Source organism: Orycteropus afer, unplaced genomic scaffold (genome assembly GCF_000298275.1).
Source record: "Orycteropus afer afer isolate SDZICR_OR568_19922 unplaced genomic scaffold, OryAfe1.0 scaffold00003, whole genome shotgun sequence".
Lineage (NCBI taxonomy): Eukaryota > Metazoa > Chordata > Mammalia > Tubulidentata > Orycteropodidae > Orycteropus > Orycteropus afer.
In genome coordinates, this window is record NW_006921590.1 from 27,852,703 (window position 1) to 27,873,625 (window position 20,923).

Genomic DNA, 20,923 nt, shown 5'->3' on the forward strand with positions numbered 1-20,923 from the left:
AGAGAGAGTGGGCACCTCCCAGAACATTGTATTGTGCCACTCCCAACAGAAATAACCCAGGTGGATAGCTTCAGCAATCAGGGCTGCTCAGTTGCTCATACAAAATCCCACCTTGGAGTTTACAAAGACTTATGGGTAGAAAAGCCACACTAAGTAATTTACTACACCACAGATGCTGAGACCCTGTTCGTTAATCAGTAAGAGAACCTGAACTATAAATGATGACTGTCTTTTTTATAAGAAACATCCTATCTGTCTTGTTAAAATTTAAAACCTAGTTCTCAAAGATGAGCTGTATAAAGAGAGTCTTCGCATGGAGAAACTCAGGTGAAGTTATTTTTGTCTCAAGATTCTATTCTGTTCAGAATTTATAATTCCTGTAGTTGATGGCAAAACACAACAACAGCATAGCTATCTTAAGAATCAGCTGGATGGCAGTGAGTTTATTTTTGGTTTATAGCTATCTTAAAGAAGTTCGGAAGGAAGTTGGGCAATCCACTTCCGAAGTGATACCTCCTCAGAAACCCAAAGAAGGGTCGCTGTAAGTTGGGTCCAACTAGACGGCACATAACAACAGCAACAAAGAAGTTCTGGTGGAATAGTGGTTAAGGCATTTGGCTGCTAACCAGGAGGTTTGAGGTTCAAATCCACCCACTGCTCTATGGGAGGAAAATGAGGCAATCTACCTCATAAAGATTTACATCTTGGGAAAACCCTTTGTGTTGCTGTGAGTTGGAGTTGACTTGATGGCAGTGGATTTGGTTTTTGGTTTATAGCTATCTTAGGAGTCTCTGGGTGGCTCAGATAGTTAAGGGATTGACTACTAACTGAAAAGTTGGCTGTTTGAACTCACCCAGAGGCACCTCTGAAGAAAAGCCTGGTGATCTTACAAAGATCTCAGCCTTGAAAACTATGGCGCACAATTCACAGTTCTCTGCAACACATGGGGTCACTGTGAATCAGAATTGAAGAATTGAACTCATCGTCAACTTTTTTTTTTCTTTTTTAAATAGCTACTTTAGTGGTCTGGGAACACTACTCCAAGATCGAATGTTCTATGTATAAATGATCCTTCCCTGGGAAGCAGAGCCAAGGCAAGCCTGGAACATTTAGATATACAAGAGCCTAGAGAGCAAAAGGAAAATACAATGATAGAGGCCTGAATGATCTAATTTATGAAATATGGTTTGCTTTTCAGAACTGATAGGCCTTTTTTCATTCTAAATTTTACTTTTTCCCAGATAATGGCTACCATCTTAGTGTCCCTCATCTAAGAACATACATCTAGGCATTTTAGTACCTAGACCCAAATGATGAAGGCCCAAGGAGAAGCTTGGTTCCTTTCCCATTGAAAGCCTGGTGTTCCAGTGCTGTCCAGAGGCATGTCTCTTTCCTGAGCAGTAGTGATTTGTAATGATTTAATACTTTGGTGGAAAACGTACCTAATTATAGGAATATGGCCTTGAAAGTCTTTAACAGGATAATCATATCAAAGTAATCTCAACAGTTTTGTTACTGTTCAGCCAAGCCACACAGTATACAAGGTAAACATTAAGGATGGGAATTGTTTCATACTCCTTTTATTGCTAACATTTTTTATAATTTGATGCAGCAAGAAACTTTGTAAGCATACTCTTAGTTTTTTGGAAGACACTAGCTAAAAAGAATCAATTTACTACAGATACTCTATAACATAGAATTAATCTAAAAAAAATTTATGTGATACCTTAGCAGTTAGATATCTGTAGTGACAGTGCCATGCTGCTATGAGTAAAATCCGGTTCTTAAACATGATCTGGTCCAGTGTTTCTCGACAGGGATGCTATTGGCATTCTGAGCAGGGTAGTTCTTTCTGGTGTGTGATTTTCTTGCCTTACCCTTTGTAGAACTTTGAGCATTTCTGCTCTCCAGCCCAAATGCAATAAATAATCTCTAAGTTTGCCAATACCCACCCTGGGGATGTTTTGTACCATTGTTAGGCCAGTGACTTGTAAACATTTAAATATTCTTCAAAGGTTATCTTGCATGGAAGCCCTCTGGGGGGATTGGGGGGGGATATTAAATCAGAGCTACCATAAGTGTAACTGGGAATCCTGCCCACCACCCCTACTGGGTCTGGCTGGGGTCTCTGGAGCCTCTCCTTGAAAGCTCCAGGGTACTGTTTTGTACACAGTGATGAGAACTGATTCTGAGAAGTGGCGAGATAATGTACATCCAGTCAGTTAGTTGTAGGGCTTAATTTAGTAAGTTTATCAATAGCAACTCACTGCTTATTTAACTCTGAGAAGAGGGATGACCTCTTTTTTTCTGTGCAAATTGCTACTTTATTCTCTTTCCTATGAGTTTATTAAGTATTACCATGTTTTAGTTGCTTCAGCCCTGACTTTGTAAATTTCAAAATTTATACAGCATTTATTTGCATCAGAGCAAAGAGAAGAAATTATCAAAAGTGCAATAGACCATGCTGGCAACTACATAGGCATTTCATTGAGAATCAGAAAAGAACCTTTAGAATTTGAGCAATATTTGAATCTTCGGTTTGGAAAATACAGCACTGATGAATCCATCACATCTTTAGCAGAATTTGTAGTCCAAAAAATATCTCCTAGACATTCGGTAAGACTTACCTGTTGAAAATAAAAATTTGTTCATCTGATTTTAACTTTTTTCCAACAGCTTTTTAATGTTTCAATTTTATTGTTTGAAGGAACCTGTAAAAAGAGTTCTAGCGCTTACAGAAACATGTTTAGTAGAACGTGATCCAGCAACCTATAATATTGCTACATTGAAGCCTTTAGGAGAGGTACGTTTAGCTTAAATGAGATTTCTTCTCATTAATAAATTAGAATATCTTTTAAATTTTAATATTTACTCATGCTTGAAGAATGGAAAATAAGCAGAATCTGCATTTGATTCTTCACATAATTATAGTTATTGAGCTTAGAACAATTAATATTGCAAAGGTTATTTTCCAAAAGTATACTTCTGGAGCTTTCTATTCACTGATGTGTGAAATTTAATGTGACTCTTAAGCAGTTCTTATATTGTGATATTATGAATTAGTTACATTTTAAAATGTTAACTGTTATAAGCTAACTGTTGATATGTAGGTTTTGTAATTAAATATAAAATTAAGCTTTTTTGTTGAACGGTTTGTTTTCTTTAGGTATTTGCATTGGTTTGTGACTCAGAAAATCCTCAACTTTTTACCATTGAATTTATCAAAGGGCAAATACGAAAATATTCATCAACAGAGAGGTATCCTTTTTTTTTTTCTTTTAATTCATCAAGCTTTTGAAAAAAGGAAAAATAATCATTTGAAGAGGAGAAATAAAGATTAATAGTCTCGAACTATGAAGTTATGTAACTTTGGAAAAGACTACATCTTTAAAATGTTTATTTTAAAATAAATAGTAAAAATTACCTCCATTCACTTTTCAAATTCCTAAAGACAGGAAATATCTTAATTTTCAATGAAATGATAAAAACAAAGCACATTTCTGTAATTTGGTTTGTATTTCTAAGTATTTTTAAATAGCACCTTTTAATGTTGAGGGCCATGGAGATTTGTTAGTAGAATTCTTGCCTCCATGTGGGAGACCTGCGTTTGATTGCTAGCCAGTGCTTGTCAAGTGTAGTCACTGCTCGTCTGTCAGTGGAAGCTTGCGTGTTACTGTGATGCTGACCAAGTTCCAGCAGGTCTTCCAGACTGAGACAGACTAGGAAGGAGGAAAGGCCTGTGATGTTCTTCTGAAAATCAGCCCGTGATAGCCCTGTGGATCAGAGCATGTGGTCCCATTGTTCATAGGGTTACCATGAGTTGATGGGGGTGCTGGCTCTAAGGCAGCTAACATAACAACATTTCTAATGTTAAGTTGCTTGGAACAGCAGCAAGGATAACAGCAGCAAGTTACTTTAAAATAAAAACATTTGATGTTAGATTTTTTTAAGTTGACATCATAAGCTACTTAACAGTTTTCCAGGGGAATATACTTGGGTGTTTTTATATTATTATAGCTTGGCAGTTGCTTTGAAAACCTGTGAGCTGTTATAGCTCAGAAACTCCTGTACGTTAATACATGCATAATTCATTCTATTGTGAATGACTGGATCTCCCTTCATGTACTACTAAACCATTATTATAGGATAGACTGTTCTTAAATTCCAGGGAGTTCTTTCATTCCACTATGAATTGAGACTAAATCTATGTTTTAAAGTTAATTGAAACAATTTTGGAACATTTTACCAGTACATACAATACAACTTTAAGTTTTTTTCAGTTCCTATAGTATGGCCAGTAATTGTTTCTCACTTTAGAAAACTTCCTATCTCAGGTCAGCAAAAATGGCATCTTAAGCATGTTGTTGTTAGATGCTGTCAAGTTGGCTTTGACTCATAGTGACCCTGTGTAAAACAGAACAAAACACAGCCTGGTCTTGCACCAGCCTCACAATCCTTGTTATACCAGAGGCCATTGTGGTAGCCACTGTGTCAGTCCATCTCATTGAGGGCCTTTCCCTTTTTTGCTGACCCTCTACTGTACCAAGCATGATAGCCTTCTCCCTGGAATGGTCCCTTCTGACAACGTGATCAAAGTGGGTGTGATAAAGTCTGGCCATTCTTGCTTCTAATAAGCATTTCAGCTGTACTTCTTCTAGGATAGATTTATTAGTTCTTCTGGCAGTCCATGATACTTTCAGTATTCTGTGCCATAGGTTTATGATAACATTATAATGGAATGTGCAAAAACCTGGGTTAGAAAACCAAAAGAGAAAAGCTTGCTTGGCATTTCTCAAGCTGAAAGAACTGAAGAAAAAATTCAAACCTTGAGTTGCAATGTTGAAAGATTATATGGATAAAAAAACCTGAATGGCTCAGGAAGCATCAAAGAAGATTGAAGAATAGTCAGTGTACCAAAAGAATTGGTTGACATTAAGTCATCTCAGGAGTTAGTATACGATCAAGAATTGATGGCACAGAAGGAAGTTCAGTTGAGGTGCTTCAATGAACAGTTGCGGAAGTATTCATTCATCTATACCAAGAAACTTGGAAGACGACTACCTAGCCACCTGACTAGAAGACATCCATAATTGTGCCCATTCCAAAGCAAGGTGATCCAGTAGAATGTGGGAATTATCAAAAAATGTTATATCACATACAAGTAAAATTTTGCTAAAGATAATTAAAAAATGGTTACAGCAGTATATCAGCAGAGATCTGTCAGATATTCAAGCCAGATTCAGAAGAGGATGTGGAACAAGTGGATATCGTTGCTGATACCAGATGGATCTTGACTGACAGCAGAGAATACTAGAAAGATGTTTACCTGCATTTTATCAACTTTATGAAGGTGTTCAACTTTGTGGATCATAACAAATTATGGATAACATCATGAAGAATTGTGCACATGTGAAACCTGTCTGTAGATCAAGAGGCAGTTGTTCCAACAGAACAAGAGAATGCTGCATGGTTTAAAGTCATAAAAGATATGCATCAAAGTTGTATCCTTTTACCATAGTTATTCAGTCTGTATGCTGAGCAGATAATCCATGAAGTGTATGAAGAAGAGCACAGCATCAGACTGGAGGAAGATTGATTAACAACCTGCAATACACAGATGACACAGTCTTCCTTATTTACTGACGAAGATCAAAGACGAGTCTTCAATATGGATTACACCTCAACGTAAATCTTCACATCTGGACCAGTAAGCAACAATGTGATAAATGGAGAAAAGATTGAAGCTGTCAAGGGTTTCATTTTACTTGGATCCACAGTCAACACCCATATAAGCAGCACTCAACAAATCAAATGACATAGTGTGTTGGGCAGATCTGCTGCAAAAGACCACTTTAAAGAGCCAAGATGTCACTTTGATGACAAAGGTGTGCTTGACCCAAGCCATGGTTATTTTCTATTGCTTTATGTGTAGGTGAAAGCTGGACAATAAAAAACAAAGACCAAAGAGGAATTGATGCCTTTGAATTAGGTGCTGATGAAGAATATTGAATATACCATGCACTGCCAGAAGAAAGAGCAAATCCGTTTTGGAAGAAGTACAGCCACAATACTCTTTAAACGTAGGATGGCAAGACTTTGTTTCATGTACTTTAGACATATTAGGTGAAACCAGTCCGTACAGAAGAGCAGCATGCTTGGTAAAGTAGAGGATCAGCATAAAAGAGGAAGACCCTTAATGAGATTGATTGATATACTGGCTGTAACCGTGGGCTCCAGCATACCAACTATTCTGAGGATAGCACAGGGTCAAACTGTGTTTTGTTCTATTACACATGGGGTAGCTATGAATTAGAATTGACTCAATGACACCTAACAACAAGAAGAGCCATAGGTTATATATATTTTTCCTGCCCTGAATTTAAGGGAAGAGAAAAGCTGAAAAAGTAAAGTAGCTATCCTAATTAGAGGATTTGAAGACTCAACACTCACAATTTGTTACTTGCTTTATGACATATATCAATCAGCTGATGAATGGATTAACAAAATGCTATATAATGGAATACTACTCAGATGGATCTTGGCTCAAGGCAAAGAATACCAGAAAGATGTTTACTTGTGTTTTATTGACTGTGCAAAGGCATTTGATTGTGTGACTCATGACAAATTATGGATAACATTGAGAAGAACAGGAATTCCCGAACACTTGATTGTACTCATGAGGAACTTGTACCTTGACGAGGAGGCTGTCATTCAAATGGAACAAGGGACACTACATGGTTTAAAATCAGGAAGGGAGTGCATCAGGGTTGTATCCTTTCCCCACACTTACTCAATCTATATGCTGAGCAAATAATCCGAGAAGCTGGACTATATGAAGAAAAACGTGGCGTCAGGATTGGAGGAAGAATCATTAACAACCTGAGATATGCAGACGATACAACTTTGCTTGCTGAAAGTGAGGATGACTTGAGGCACCTACTGATGAAGGTTGAAGAATACAGTATGCAATATGGATTACGTCTCAGTATACAGAAAACAAAAATCCTCACAACTGGACCAATGAGCAGCATCACAATAAATGGAGAGAAGATTGAGGTTGTCAAAGAATTCACGTTGCTTGGTTCTACAATCACTGCCAATGGAAGCAGCAGTCAGGACATTAGTGACGTGTAGCATTGGGAAGGTCAACTGCGAAGGAACTGTTTCAAGTGCTGAGGAGCAAGGATGTCTCCTTGAGGACTAAGGTGTGTCTGACACAAGCCATGATATTTCCAGTTGCCTTGTATGCATGTGAGAGCCAGACAGTGAATAAGGAAGACCAAAGAAGAGTTGATGCTTTTGAGTTGTGGTGCTGGCGAAGAATGCTGAAAGTACCATGGACTGCTAAAAGAACTAACAGATCTGTTCTGGAGGAAGTGCACCCGAAATGCTCCTTGGAAGCAAGAATGGTCAGACTTCGTCTCACCTATTTTGGTCATGTTGTCAGAAGGGACCATTCCCTGGAGAAGGATGTCATGCTTGGTAGGGTGGAGGGTCGATGAAAGAGGGGGAGGCCTTCAATGAGATGGATTGACACTGTGGCTGCGATGATGGGCTCAGGTATAGCAGGGATCGTGGAGCTGGCGCGGGATCGGGCAGTGTTTAGTTCTGCTGTGCATGGGGTCGCTATGAGTCAGAAACGACTCGACGGCACCTAACAACAACAACAACTCAATAATAAAAGATGACTGAATTAATAACATGCCACAATGTGAATGACCCTCCATGAAAAGTGAAATAAGGCAGATACATAAGACTACATATTGTGTGATTCCATTTTTATGAAGTTTCTTGAAAAGGCAAAATTATAGAGACAGAAAGCAGATTAGTGGCTATCTGGGGCTTGGGGATTTTTTTGCAAAGGGGTACAAGGGAACTTCTTGGGAGATGGAAGTGTACTAAAAGTGGATTCTGGTGGTGATTGCACATTTGTATAAATTTATTAAATTATGAAGATGCACATTTTAATTGGGTGAATTTTGTGGTTTGTAAGTTATATTTAAGGAGCCCTTGTAGCACAGTGGTTAAGTTCTGGGCTGCTAAATGGGCTATTAGGCCACATCAGCTGTTCCACAGGAGGAGAGTACCTTGTAGTCTGCTCTCATCAAGATTATAGCCCAGGAAACCTATGGAGCAGTTCTGCTCTGTCACATGAGGTCACTGTGAGTTGGAATTGACTCAGTGACATGCTGCAACACTAGTTACACTTCAGTAAAGCTCTTGTAAGTATCTGACAACAACAAAAAGTACAGAGTAACATTAAAGGTGTAATGCTTAAGTAACTTGTACAAGGTCACACCACAGCAAGGTAAAGAAGTAGTGTTGGAATTCCAGGTTGTTTCCCCAAGCCCCCCTTCTCTTTTGAGATTATGTGTTAAAGGGCCTGCGTATGAATCAAAATTTTCCTTAAATACCAGTCCTAAAACCTAATTATTACTTTTTTTTTTTTTTTAACTTCTTAAAAAAAAAGAGATTCGTTATTAGCAAGCTTGCTGGATGGAGTAAGAGCCTCTGGTAACAGAGATGTTTGTGTAAAAATGACATCAACACATAAAGGTCAGCGATGGGGGTTACTCAGCATGCCTGTCGATGAGGAAGTAGAGAGCCTTCATCTCAGGTTCTTAGCTACACCTCCAAGTAAGTATTGATTTAAATGTGATTGTATTTCAATCCCTCTACTTAACAATATTTTAAGAGTTAGGAACGCAGACTTGTAACTCTTCCTCTTGAACCTTTTCCTCTCCTTATAGATGGCAACTTTGCAGATGCTGTATTCAGGTTCAATGCTAATATTTCATACAGCGGAGTTCTTCATGCAGTAACACAAGATGTAAGATACATCTTATATTTCATTCACTGTCGTTAATTTTTGGTAGGAAATTTTTTTTTGAAATATTCTTTCTTCATCTAGGGTCTCTTCTCAGAAAACAAAGAAAAACTGATCAATAATGCCATAACAGCATTACTGTCCCAAGAGGGAGATGTTGTTGCTTCGAATGCAGAACTTGAGAGTCAGTTCCAGGCTGTGAGGAGGCTTGTGGCTTCCAAAGCTGGTTTTCTTGCCTTCACTCAGCTTCCAAAGTAAGTTGTTTCTCTCAGAGAATTTGAACAATTCAAATACTTTCTACTTTACTTCTTGATGTGTTACTAAACCTTGGTACCTTTTCTATGATGATGCAATCATTTTTATTAATGAGACCTGGAAAAGCAAAATGAGTGGAACTGATGATGATGGTATGATCCCCTGTACTCACCAGTAATATTACTGACTCTTGTTTCAGTGAAGTTGAATGGGAATTGAGTGCTTTTTTAAGTTTTAGTTAACCCTAAAAAAAATCCTTCCCCCCTCCCAGAGAAAAAAAAACTATTTTGAAAACTGATGAAATTTTCAGTATAATACATTCTGAAAGAGAAGTTCAGAATATGTAATTGGTGCAGTAATGCAAAGGAGAATTAAGATGATACTGTATTTTAATAATAATAACAAGTGTTCTAATGGTACATGCTTATTTTTTTGTTCTAAAAGGTTTCGGGAGCGTCTAGGAGTAAAGGTCGTGAAAGCTCTCAAGCGGAGCAATAATGGAGTTATCCATGCAGCTGTTGATATGCTTTGTGCCCTCATGTGTGTGAGTAGTATTTTTTCTTAAGTTCTTAAGTTGACTGGTGGTTTAATTTCCGCAAACCTAGATTTTCATTATACCAATTAAAGCCCATGCTTCGATATCCTCTAATCTTCTGTCATAGCTATTCTTTATTCTAATAAATATTTGTTTTGCACATCCTGTATGCCAGGACTATGCTAAGTGCTGGAAATACAAAGATGTTAAGACACAGTTCTTTCCTTCCTTCAAATTGCTGCTCTTAATCATTCCTTGGAAGGAAGATTAGGTGATCTACTTCCGTAGTGATACTGCCTCAGAAACCCAAGGAGGGGTTGCTATGAGTCGGATCCGACTTGACAGCAGTGAGTTTGGTTTTTTTTGTGGTCTAATCTTCATGCTGGAATCCCTTTTATAATCTCAGTTATCACAACAGTCAAAAGAGAATCACCTTGAGGCAAAGAAGTATTTGCTGCTAATTTTAGTACTTGCTTTTAAGTGTTGAATTGTATCTTGTCAACTTATGTTATAAAATTCTGGTTGGGTGGGAGGAGAATGTTTATGTTTTAAGGAGGCCTGTGACACCTGAGGAGGTTACCTTATACAAGACTGTCTAAAGTCACTTGTTGGGCAAGTTACGTATAAAGTCTAATCAAACCCAGAGGAAAATGTCACTTCTGCCTGACTGTCTTATGAGTTCACTATCTGCCTTAAACTTTAAAGTCTGTGGTTTGTAGTTCTTTCAGTGTGTGATGAGTACTCTTTATTGATGGCTTTTGTGTGATGCCAGCACATAGGACTACTCATGAGTTATCACTGTTTTTAATCAATAGCCCATGCATGATGACTATGACTTAAGGCAAGAACAACTAAACAAAGCCTCTCTTCTCTCTTCAAAGAAGTTTCTGGAAAACTTATTGGAGAAATTTAATTCCCATGTGGTAAGTTGTGATTAAATTTATTTTAATGGGAAATGCTGTGCCATTATTGAAAGTATTTTAGAAGTACAGCATGAACAATTTTTTTTTTAATTGCAGCCCCCAACTGTGGTTAAGTGTTAGTCATAGTTCAGCTTAGTCATTAATAATAAAATATTTTAGGATTATATCCACTCGCCTAGGAAAGTTAACTTGCAAAGCCTTTAAATTTTTACAATGGTATTCCAATTTTTCTTTCTTTAAAAATGTCATTACGTGGAGGCAAAAAAAAAAAGAAGAAGAAGGTGGGAACCAGGTTTGCTGGTCCAATAGAGCCTGGTGGAACCACTGAGACTACGGCCCCTAGCTGCCCTTCAGGTCTGGAATTGAACCCACAACTGTGGTTTCCAGCCAAACAAAGTACAGGCATGCGAGTTAAACATTTACCTCAAGTAGACACACGCCCTGGAGAGAACAATCATGGGAGAAGGAAGGGCTGCTTATGCACAAGGAGATAGCTCAGGGTGCAGAAGAGTATGAAGGGATGGACACTGGGAGGAGGTAACTATGGGGAGGAAGTGGGAGGGGAGCTGCTGCATTGTAAATTTTGGTCAATGACATGAGACAAAGTGTATGTGAACTGCTGTATGAAAAGTGAATTTACTCTGTAAATCTTCACCCAAATCCTAATAAAAAAAAAAATGTCATTATGAAATAAAACTGCTCTAAATAAATTACGCTGAATCTTTGTTCCTCAATCACTGGTAATAATTTTGGAGATGGCAATATAACATTTAAGAGAAACGTAAATTGCCAAAGTTTTATAGGTGTTACCAAAAATTACTTTTTATATAAAAACACATTAACCTTAGTTACAGATGTTTGAAAAATATTGGTTATTTTGAAATTAATGAATTTTAATTATATTCCTTTTGAAGTATGGGTAATGGATTTGCTACAAGTACCACTTAAGAGTCATCAAACTTTGAATCTCGTGTTAAGAAATTAAGTGTTTACTTCTGACATGTGGAGTAACACAAAAAAACACAGTATTGTTTAACTGAAGTTCCCTGTCTGTAAGTCTTTATGGCAATATGTTACTTTGTTTCAGGATCATGGAACTGGTGCCCTAGTTATTAGTTCACTGTTGGACTTCCTTACTTTTGCCCTCTGTGCTCCATATAGTGAGACGACTGAAGGGCAGCAATTTGACATGCTTTTAGAGATGGTAGCATCCAATGGAAGAACACTCTTTAAACTCTTTCAGGTGGGAGCTTGTGTTTTCTTTTCAGATGACAGCTAGTCTAAGGGGACTACTTTTAGAGTCAGTGTGTTTTTAAATAATACGTGTGTGCTTCTGTGGTAAAGGTGGTAAATGATTTAATATATAGCCAAGTAGGAAATTTAAACTCACATAGTTTTGTGTTTCATATTGAGCCTTGTGGATAGCTCCTCTGTCCGTCCTTTCCATCTTTCATCAGTTGCCATTGAGTTGATGCCGACTCATGGCGACCTTGTGTGTGTCAGAGTAGAACTGTGCTGCATGGCATTTTCAGTTGCTAATTTTTCAGAAGTAGATCTCCAGGCCTTTCTTTTGAAGCAATTTTAGGTGGACTCAAGCCGTAACCTGTTGATTAACACTGAAGATAACCTGTTTGCCCCACCCAGGCCCTTTGTTTGTATCTTTAGAAGTAGTGATAAATCCATATTCTCTATGGTTGGCCCAGAGTTCCCTTCTCTTTACAAATTTCTAAATAACAAGATGAGCTATAGCAGGGCCAGTAATAAACAATGGAAAACACTTAGTTTATAATACTATGGTATTTATTTTACATATATGCACATATATGTATGAAATTTATATTTTGTTTTATATTTATATTATTTTAGTATCATTAGTATGTGATTTGTATCATTCAAATAAGTATTTGATGTTCTTTTTTAAAATAAGTGCCAGCTATTTCCTCTAATGTGTTTTAAGTGTCTAAAGTTTTATAAATACTTAAAATATTAACCCAAACTTTGATTTTTGAGATGTATTCTTTACTAAATTATTAATTATGTATAGCTTTTATAAAATTGCATATCTTCTATAAGAGCAACAGTTAATTGTGTTAGAAATGATATTTTCTCTATTCAGTGACATTTTTTCTCTCCCATTTTAAAGCATCCTTCCATGGCAATTGTAAAGGGAGCTGGATTGGTTATGAAGGCCATAATAGAGGTGAGAGAACAGTTTTCCCATTTTAAACTTGAATATTGATTGGCTATTTTAATTGAAGCTGACAAAATTGTCTTTCAGTGTTTTATGGGAAACATGCACTTTTTCTGAGTAAGAAGAGTAATTTTAAATCTTTATTCAGAAAATAGTTTCAAATTTCTTACGGAAATAATCCTCAAGAAGAGTTTTAAATTCTAAAGTAAGCAGATGGTATGACAAAGAAATCTCTTCCTGTTCCTTCATTTTTTGTTAGTTTCAGTTAGAAGAATTAAAAGTTAGTGTTCTTTTTCAGGGGACAGTGGTAACGATATTGAAATCTTTAGGTACTGAGGTCACATAGAAATGCATTGAGGAAATTAGTTCATAGCAAGGTAATATCAAATAAGAATGACAACAAAGGATTACTGGGCAATCTGCTTCCGTAGAGATACTGCCTCAGAAACCCAAGGAGGGGTTGCTTTGAGTTGGAATGGACTCAACGGTAATGAGTTTGGTTTTTGTTGTTGAAAGAACAGTAAAACCTGCAGAAACTGGGACCTGTTTAAGGAAGAAACCTGTCAGAGAAGGAAAATGCAAATATTTTCCACTAAAATGAGTGATAGGAAAGTGGTAAGACTATACCCTGTTAAAAGTAGAAAACAAGGCAGTCTTCTGCTGTCACAGGCTTCACTGTATGTAAATTAAGTAGTTCTAGAGAGCAGTGTGATATGGTGCATACAGAGGATACTGCTTTAGCATTCTCTCTCTTTTTCTTTTTTTTAAGATGCTGTCTATGAATGTCAATTCGTGTATTACAATGCTTGTGATGACATCAACCTATAATGACTTTTGAATACTTGTGTTCTTTTGTTGTTATAATAGTAATTTGGATGGAATGGAAGAGTGTTTGAGTCTTTCACCATAAAGCTCTGCTGTTTTAGCTCATAAACACAGCATGCAGTTAAATATAAGCATAGAATGGTTATGCTCTGAAGTAGCTGTAAAAAGAAGTGATATACAGGCATTAAAGTTGTGATCACATCATAGTTTATTTATGTTTTGTTGTTGTTGTTGTTGTTATGTGCCATCAAGTCGGACCCAACTCATAGTGACCCTTCCTTGGGTTTCCAAGGCAGTATCACTATGGAAGCAGATTGCCCCATTTTAGTTCCGAGGAGAGGCTTGTAGGTTTGAGCCGCCAGCCTTCTGATTAGCAGTCAGATGCCTTAGGCACTACGCTACCAGACCTCCCATTTATTATTTTTAGTGCATATGTACAACTTAAGGGCTGATTTTCCACTTCCAGTTAATGGGTTCTGTGTTCAATTTTAGCTTTCAAAGTAAGCACCATACCTTTTGCCTACAGATCTTGCTTAGCCAAGGACGGATAGATCAAGTATCTGAACAAAAATGTGCACTTGACTTTGATCCACCAATGTTTTACCATTCTTTATATATATATATATATATATATATATATATATATATATATACACACACACACACACACACACACACACACACAGAGAGCACCAAATATAAATATATGAGAAAAATGCTGACTTTGAATTCAGGTATAAAGCTACATGTGTCAGATTCATAGCCAGTGACAAGGGCTGATAGCTGTGTGAGAAGGATTTTGTTTATTTGCACAGAAACCCTGGCAAGTATCTTCACTTTTTTCCTGATTATAAAAGCAGTATATGATTTTGAAGAAAAATTGGAATGTACAGAAAAATATAAGGAACAAATAAAAATTAAGCCAGCTCTGGTGGTGCAGTGCCTAAGGCACTTACTGTTAACCTGAAGGCTGGTGGTTCAAACCCACCAGCCTCTCCTCAAAAGGAAGGTTGGGCAATCTACTTCCGTAGTGATACTGCCTCAGAAACCCAAGGAGGGGTTGCTATGAGTTGGATCAGACTTGATGGTAGTGAGTTTGGCTTTTTTGGTTTATATTTCTACTATCCTCAGATAACAGCTATTAGTATTTTGGTGAATTTCCTCTCAGATTATATTCTGTTCCAAAGTATATGCTTACATATACATGCCATGTATATATTTGTATACATACTGTGTAGTCATTTGGTATAATTATATTATGTGCTTGTATATTCTTCTAATTTAGTGAGAGTTTTTGCTTTTTGACAATTTGTCATAAATATACTACTTAATTCATAGTTCTATGATTACATTTGATTTGTAGTCTTATCTGCCTTACCTATTTGCCAAACTGAGTGTATATAAGCTAAATAAATTCAGAATAAAATGAACGACCCCTATATCATGTCATTAAAAAAAAATTATACTCACCATGAAAATGAATATATTGTTAATAACAAAGGGAAGCCACATTTGCAGATGTCTTTTGGTAGGAATTGCTGATCCTCGAGTCACCTCTTACCTTTGTTGACAGATGGATATTCAGGGAGTGAACCTAATTTTAATAATAAATTGAGCAAAATATAATTCATAAGGTAAATGTATTGAAAACATTTAAACTTCATTTCAAAGGCTAAGAATATTATTGTAAAAATTACTTGTACTATATCTTACCTCTGTTATTTTTGGGTAGGTGGAAGTTGCATTTTTAATTTTTGTTACATATTGAATGATTATTTTATTTAGAAATGTAAAATATTTTAAATGAAGCTTTAAAAGTTAGGATAGTTTACTGAGATTGCTGCTTTAGGGATCATCTTACCCTTTTTCCAAAGGAAGGTGACAAAGAAATTGCTACAAAAATGCAGGAGCTTGCTCTCAGTGAAGGTGCCTTACCTCGACACTTGCATACTGCGATGTTTACAATAAGTTCAGATCAAAGGATGCTTACAAATAGGTAGGTTAAATTTAATTTGCTGTAAATTATCTTGCTGTTTACAGAACTAATTCAGATATTAAATAAACTAAACAAGTATTTGGGTTTATTATTTAAGAGTTTGTTTTACATTCAATGTTACGTGTACATTTAGTTTCATTCCCCATTTACCATGCCCAACCCTAACCCTTTCTCCTCCCCTCCCTGCCCAGTAACCCTCCCCTTATGCCCCTCATAGTTATGTACTCCTGTTTGTCCTGCATTACCTTCATATGAATGTTGCCTCTCTGGTGCCCCGTGGTCTATTGCTCTAAGGGATGTATTTCCATAGAGTATGTGGGTGCGTCACCCTGGGTTGAGTGGTCTGCACATACATCTTGTTAACTATTGGGCTGAGAGCCAGTCCCTGGGAGTTTTATTCTAAGTGCAGAATGTATTCCAGGGCCATAGTAGTGGGGGTCTCACCAGACTCCATCTAACCAGTAATTCTGGTCATTATTGAGTTTTTGGGTTTTGTTCCTTGTTTTTCCTCCCATTTTATCCAGGATCTCCAGATTTGCTCCTTTCCTGAGTGGTTGGCATTGGGGGAAGAAAATTTGTGTTTGCTTTTTTCCTCCTAGCCTATTATTATCATGCTCTGAACTCACAGTCATAGGACATGAACATGGACAAGAGTGCCTCGAAGTCTATGGAACTAGAATCACATGCTCAGGCCTTCTCTTCTTGTATTTCCGTTTGGTCATTTTGTGTGCAGGTGACCTCATGTGAAAACCGCTCATTCAGTTTTCAAATACTTTTGGATAGTAAGGTACTCTAATTTAAAATGACAATAAAAAATGAAAAAAAAAAAGAAAACAGAACAACCATCACTTTAACATCATAACTAGCCTAACCTGGGTCTATCCTAAGTCTCTTGCAGTTAAAAAAAAAAATTTACTCTTTGGCAAATCATTTATTTTCTTATAATAATCATTCAAATATGAGAAAGCACATAAATCTATTTGTTTTCTCCAGTCTACATGAATTCCAGCCCCTTTATGGTTCCTTATATGTGATTCTTTCAGATACTGTCAGCATAGTATATTATGAGTCATATTAGTTAAAAAATAAGAATATCATAAATATTTTTAATCATATTCTTCTTGGTACATCAAATAATATGTTTACTTTTTAAATAGTGGCATAAATTATTTACTCACGTTTACTTTGTTGTGATACTATAAATTTCCTTTTATCACCTATGTCCAGTTATTGTTATGTTATGGTGTACTCCCTTGCCAGTAGTTTCTGCTGGTGGTGCTGTGGTTAAAGCATTGGGCTGCTAACCAAAAAAAGGTTGGCAGTTTGAACCCACCAGCCACTCAGTGGGAGAAAGACGTGGCAATCTGCTTCTGTAAAGATTTACAGCCTTGGAAACCCTAATGGGTAATTCTACCCTGTCTTGTAGGATTGCTACCAGTCGTTGGCATTGGGTTGATTTGGAGTTGGCTATCTGAAACTAACTGCATATCTCACTTAGAAATGTTAGGCTACAAAAGTTATCTTTTATTTTGCCTGGTGGGGGGAGATATAAAATGAGGGTATTTCCTTGGTGTGCTGCCTTATGAGCAATGCCAGATACCATTGTATCTTAAAATAGACTATTTCATGTCACATCCAATTAAACCTCCATGTTAGACATTTGTTTCTCTTTGTTATGGTTAATTGGTTACATTGTCTCCAATGATCAATCATTTATAATAGAAATACCATTTTTCATTTGCATTGCTTTATCTATTACAAATTGCTAATACACAACACTTCTTTATCCTTTAGTATAGCCGTATTAGGAGTCACCTACCAAATGTGAGAGATGGAAATTACACGTGTAATTACTTTGATACATTAGCTTCAAAATAGGTATAAGAATGAACAGTTTTAGTAGTGTTCATTTTTGTTGACAAAGTATAATTTTATTTTTGCTATTAAACTTTGTCCTGAGAATATAAAATATGTACATGTATAAATGCATATGACTGTAGGTGTTTTTTGGTTATTTCCCTCATAACTTTTAAGCCCACTCTCGTAGCAAATGGTAACCTAATCCCTGTCAAAGTACAGAAGAGTCAAAATAGAATAAATTAGGGTTCCTGTTGATTAGAAGCTTATAGCTTAGGAGACACATGGTGGCATGGGAATTGAGATTGAGAAATGACTAAATCACAGGAGCTCTGGTGGTGAAATGCGTCTAAGGCATTTGACTGCTGACCAGAAGAAACGACTAAACCATAGATTCCACATGGATCTAAGATTTTCACTTTGAACAAAAATATGCTTTTAACTTTTAAAAGGAACAAGTAGAATAATTTCTTCCAAGTGCTTTTAGGTCTTTGTCAACAAAAGTGAAAATATTTTCTATCCAAAAAGTTTCTATTATAACATAATTGGTGACTGTTGGCTCATGTTCCACATTCCTGAGAATACCAGAATTCTGTAATTACTGTATCAGGACTTGTTATAACTAACTGTCTCTCATCAAGCCTAATCTTTTTTTTGTTGTTTCATGTTTTTTCCTTTCTTTAAATGAAGTAAGAAACTGCTTTTTCTTGTTTTTAGGTCCATTGAGAATTAGTTACCAAGGATGTATTTTAATTTGGAGAAAGGTTCAAAATGTTAGTAATATTTGAATTACTATCTCACATACCTCTTAGAATCGAAATATTTGCTCTTAATGTTTATTTTTTTTAATCAGAAAGGTTTTTTTTAACTGTAGTCACATTTCTTATAATTATATGTTATTTTGTTCTTAAAAATTCCTTTCTGTTCTAGCTGAGATAAAGCAGCAAACCTTTCTCAACGTCTGCTTTTTTCAGACAGCTAAGTAGACATTTAGTGGGACTCTGGACAGCTGATAATGCAACAGCTACAAACTTGTTGAAACGCATTTTGGTAAGTTGGTTGAGAAAGTGGAAAGATTTGAGTATTCTTGCACATTAAGAAGGATATTTTTCTTCTCTTTGTTTTTAATTTAAAAGGTATTTTATAGTAGGAAATGCCATGTAATAAATGCTATTCTCAATAACTAAATCATAATATTAATTTGTTTGGATTTTTAAGACTAAGTTTTCTTTTGTGCATTTGTTTTGAAAACAGTTTGTGTTTTGTTTTGTTTTATTTGTTGTTTTTAGCCACCAGGCTTGCTGGCATACTTGGACAGCTCAGATCCAGTTCCTGAGAAGGATGCTGATCGGATGCATGTTAGAGATAATGTGAAAATAGCAATGGTAACTATGATTGTCTTAAATGTCCTTTCAGGATGTAAGGCTACTGATACATACTCTTCTTTAAAACACACTAAAAATTTTAAGAATAAGCCAAGAATTCACTTCATTTGAAGTTATTAATGGCCTTACTAAAGTAAAATTTACATTCCATAAAATTCACTTAAGTGTACAGTTTAGTAAATTTAATGTATTTATAGAATTATACAGCTATCACCACATTCTGACTTTATCAGTAGTAGTACTCTTAGTGTATATTTTCTTTTTCTAGCTCAACTTTTTGTCACATTCAGGGAGAGATTTTTATTATTATTATTATTATTATTACAGTGTAAAAGGGGCTAACTTGGAAAAAAATAAAGTTATGTAGAACTTTTTCTGTCAAGATATATTTTAATTATTAGGATTTGACTATGTTGTAGAAAATTAAATAAACATCTTTCTTTTAAGTATTCTTTTCCTGTCCTCACACTTCTTTGTCTACACCCATCTTCCACCTGCATCTTAGCACCTGTCATAAAAGAATCCTCTTAAAATCTAAGTGGAAAAATTATGTTTGCACACAAAAGTATAATTTATTGTAGAAATTTTTACCATGTTTCTGTACTGAGCCCTAGCATCCATAATTTATTTTGTCATGTAAAATAAATAGTGTGACCTTAACCTTACTTAGATGTTTTTAAAAATTAAGTTTGTAAACAAGACTGTAACAGTTCAACACGACTTTATAGGATCAGTACGGAAAGTTCAATAAAGTTCCTGAGTGGCAAAGACTAGCTGGAAAAGCTGCTAAAGAAGTTGAAAAATTCGCCAAAGAAAAAGTGGATCTTGTGTTAATGCACTGGAGAGATAGAATGGGCATTGCTCAAAAAGAGGTAAAAAGAGAATCTGCTTGCAAACTTGTAGCACTGCTGTGTGATATAAATCTTCTTTAGTTCCTGCTATTCAGGCAGTTATTTCTGATTCAATATCTGAAACATAAAAAGAAATATCAGCTAGTTCTGATTTGTATGTTTACATAAATTTTTCTTAATTTGTAATTCCATAAATTAATGATCAGGCTTTTAATTAGGTATTCATTTGAAATTTAATATAAAATTCGCCTATTAATTTCCCTTCTGTTATTCCCAGTTTCCATATTTTACAATTCATATGTATCTATTTTCTTCCTTTCTCTTCTGGACTTTAGTTTGTAGCTATAAAAATAAAATTATGCTTCTTGTTTAACTTTTTATTCAAAACTAGCTAAACAAAAGTTTCAGAAAAAAGATTTACTTTTTTAAATTAAATTTACTATTTGTACTTAAATTTTTCCATATTTGTTTATTAGATCAAGGTCAGATCTAAAACAGTTTTAGTCTCATTCTTCAGTATGTTGTATTTACTACAGAATTTAATTCAACAATGTACATTCTTCTATTTAAGATTGATTGTACTGTGGTTAAGAATGAGGTAAGGAATCCTAGAAAAGCTGTCTTGATCTCACAGTTTCTGTTGATAATGTTTAGGTCTTTTCTCTTGACTTTTTTTTTTTTTTTTTTGGTAAAATAGCTGTTTCCTTATTCAAGGAAAATAATCCAAATAATTTTCTGAACAAATGGTTTTGTCATGAATAAATGAATTTGCAAAATATTTAAACATAAGACATTGATTTAAACCAAGCAACAAATACTATAGTTTTGCATGTCTATCTGAATTTGGGGCCAATCTTCAGTTCTTTAGAACTTGAGAATAATAGATTAATGCTAATTTGTGTGAGTGATACATGTGATATGAAGAATTACTGGCATGATTTCAAGTAACTAGCTAGGCTAGGGAAAATAATTCTGAACATTGGCATGTAACTTATATCTGAGCCTCCTGATTCTGTCACTTATTAACCTATATGGCATATTATAGCTTTTCAGAACTTTACTTTCCTCTTTTATGAAACCAGAGTAGCAATACCTGTCTTCTGTATCTTTACATGGTTTCTATGATGTACAAGCAATATAATAATAAAAACAGTATATACTTTGGTCATGATACTATTGCTATGGGAGCTCTGGTAGCATAGTGGCTAAGACACTTGCCTGCTAACCAGACGGCTGGCGGTTCAAACCCACCAGCCACTCCTCAGAAGGAAGGTTGGG

General features: G+C 35.8%; 1 protein-coding gene across 1 annotated transcript in view; it reads left to right on the forward strand.

Moving 5' to 3' along the window:
* DNAJC13 (DnaJ heat shock protein family (Hsp40) member C13) overlaps positions 1–20,923 on the forward strand; it is a 158,043-nt gene that overhangs the window by 45,888 nt on the left and 91,232 nt on the right. The window contains exons 6-19 of the mRNA XM_042780451.1: positions 2,410–2,616; positions 2,708–2,803; positions 3,167–3,258; positions 8,471–8,637; positions 8,751–8,830; positions 8,912–9,081; positions 9,527–9,626; positions 10,433–10,540; positions 11,628–11,783; positions 12,684–12,740; positions 15,431–15,552; positions 18,384–18,459; positions 18,699–18,794; positions 19,523–19,666. Of these exons, the coding sequence (XP_042636385.1) occupies positions 2,410–2,616; positions 2,708–2,803; positions 3,167–3,258; positions 8,471–8,637; positions 8,751–8,830; positions 8,912–9,081; positions 9,527–9,626; positions 10,433–10,540; positions 11,628–11,783; positions 12,684–12,740; positions 15,431–15,552; positions 18,384–18,459; positions 18,699–18,794; positions 19,523–19,666 (1,671 nt within the window). The remainder of the gene's footprint in view (positions 1–2,409; positions 2,617–2,707; positions 2,804–3,166; positions 3,259–8,470; positions 8,638–8,750; positions 8,831–8,911; positions 9,082–9,526; positions 9,627–10,432; positions 10,541–11,627; positions 11,784–12,683; positions 12,741–15,430; positions 15,553–18,383; positions 18,460–18,698; positions 18,795–19,522; positions 19,667–20,923) is intronic.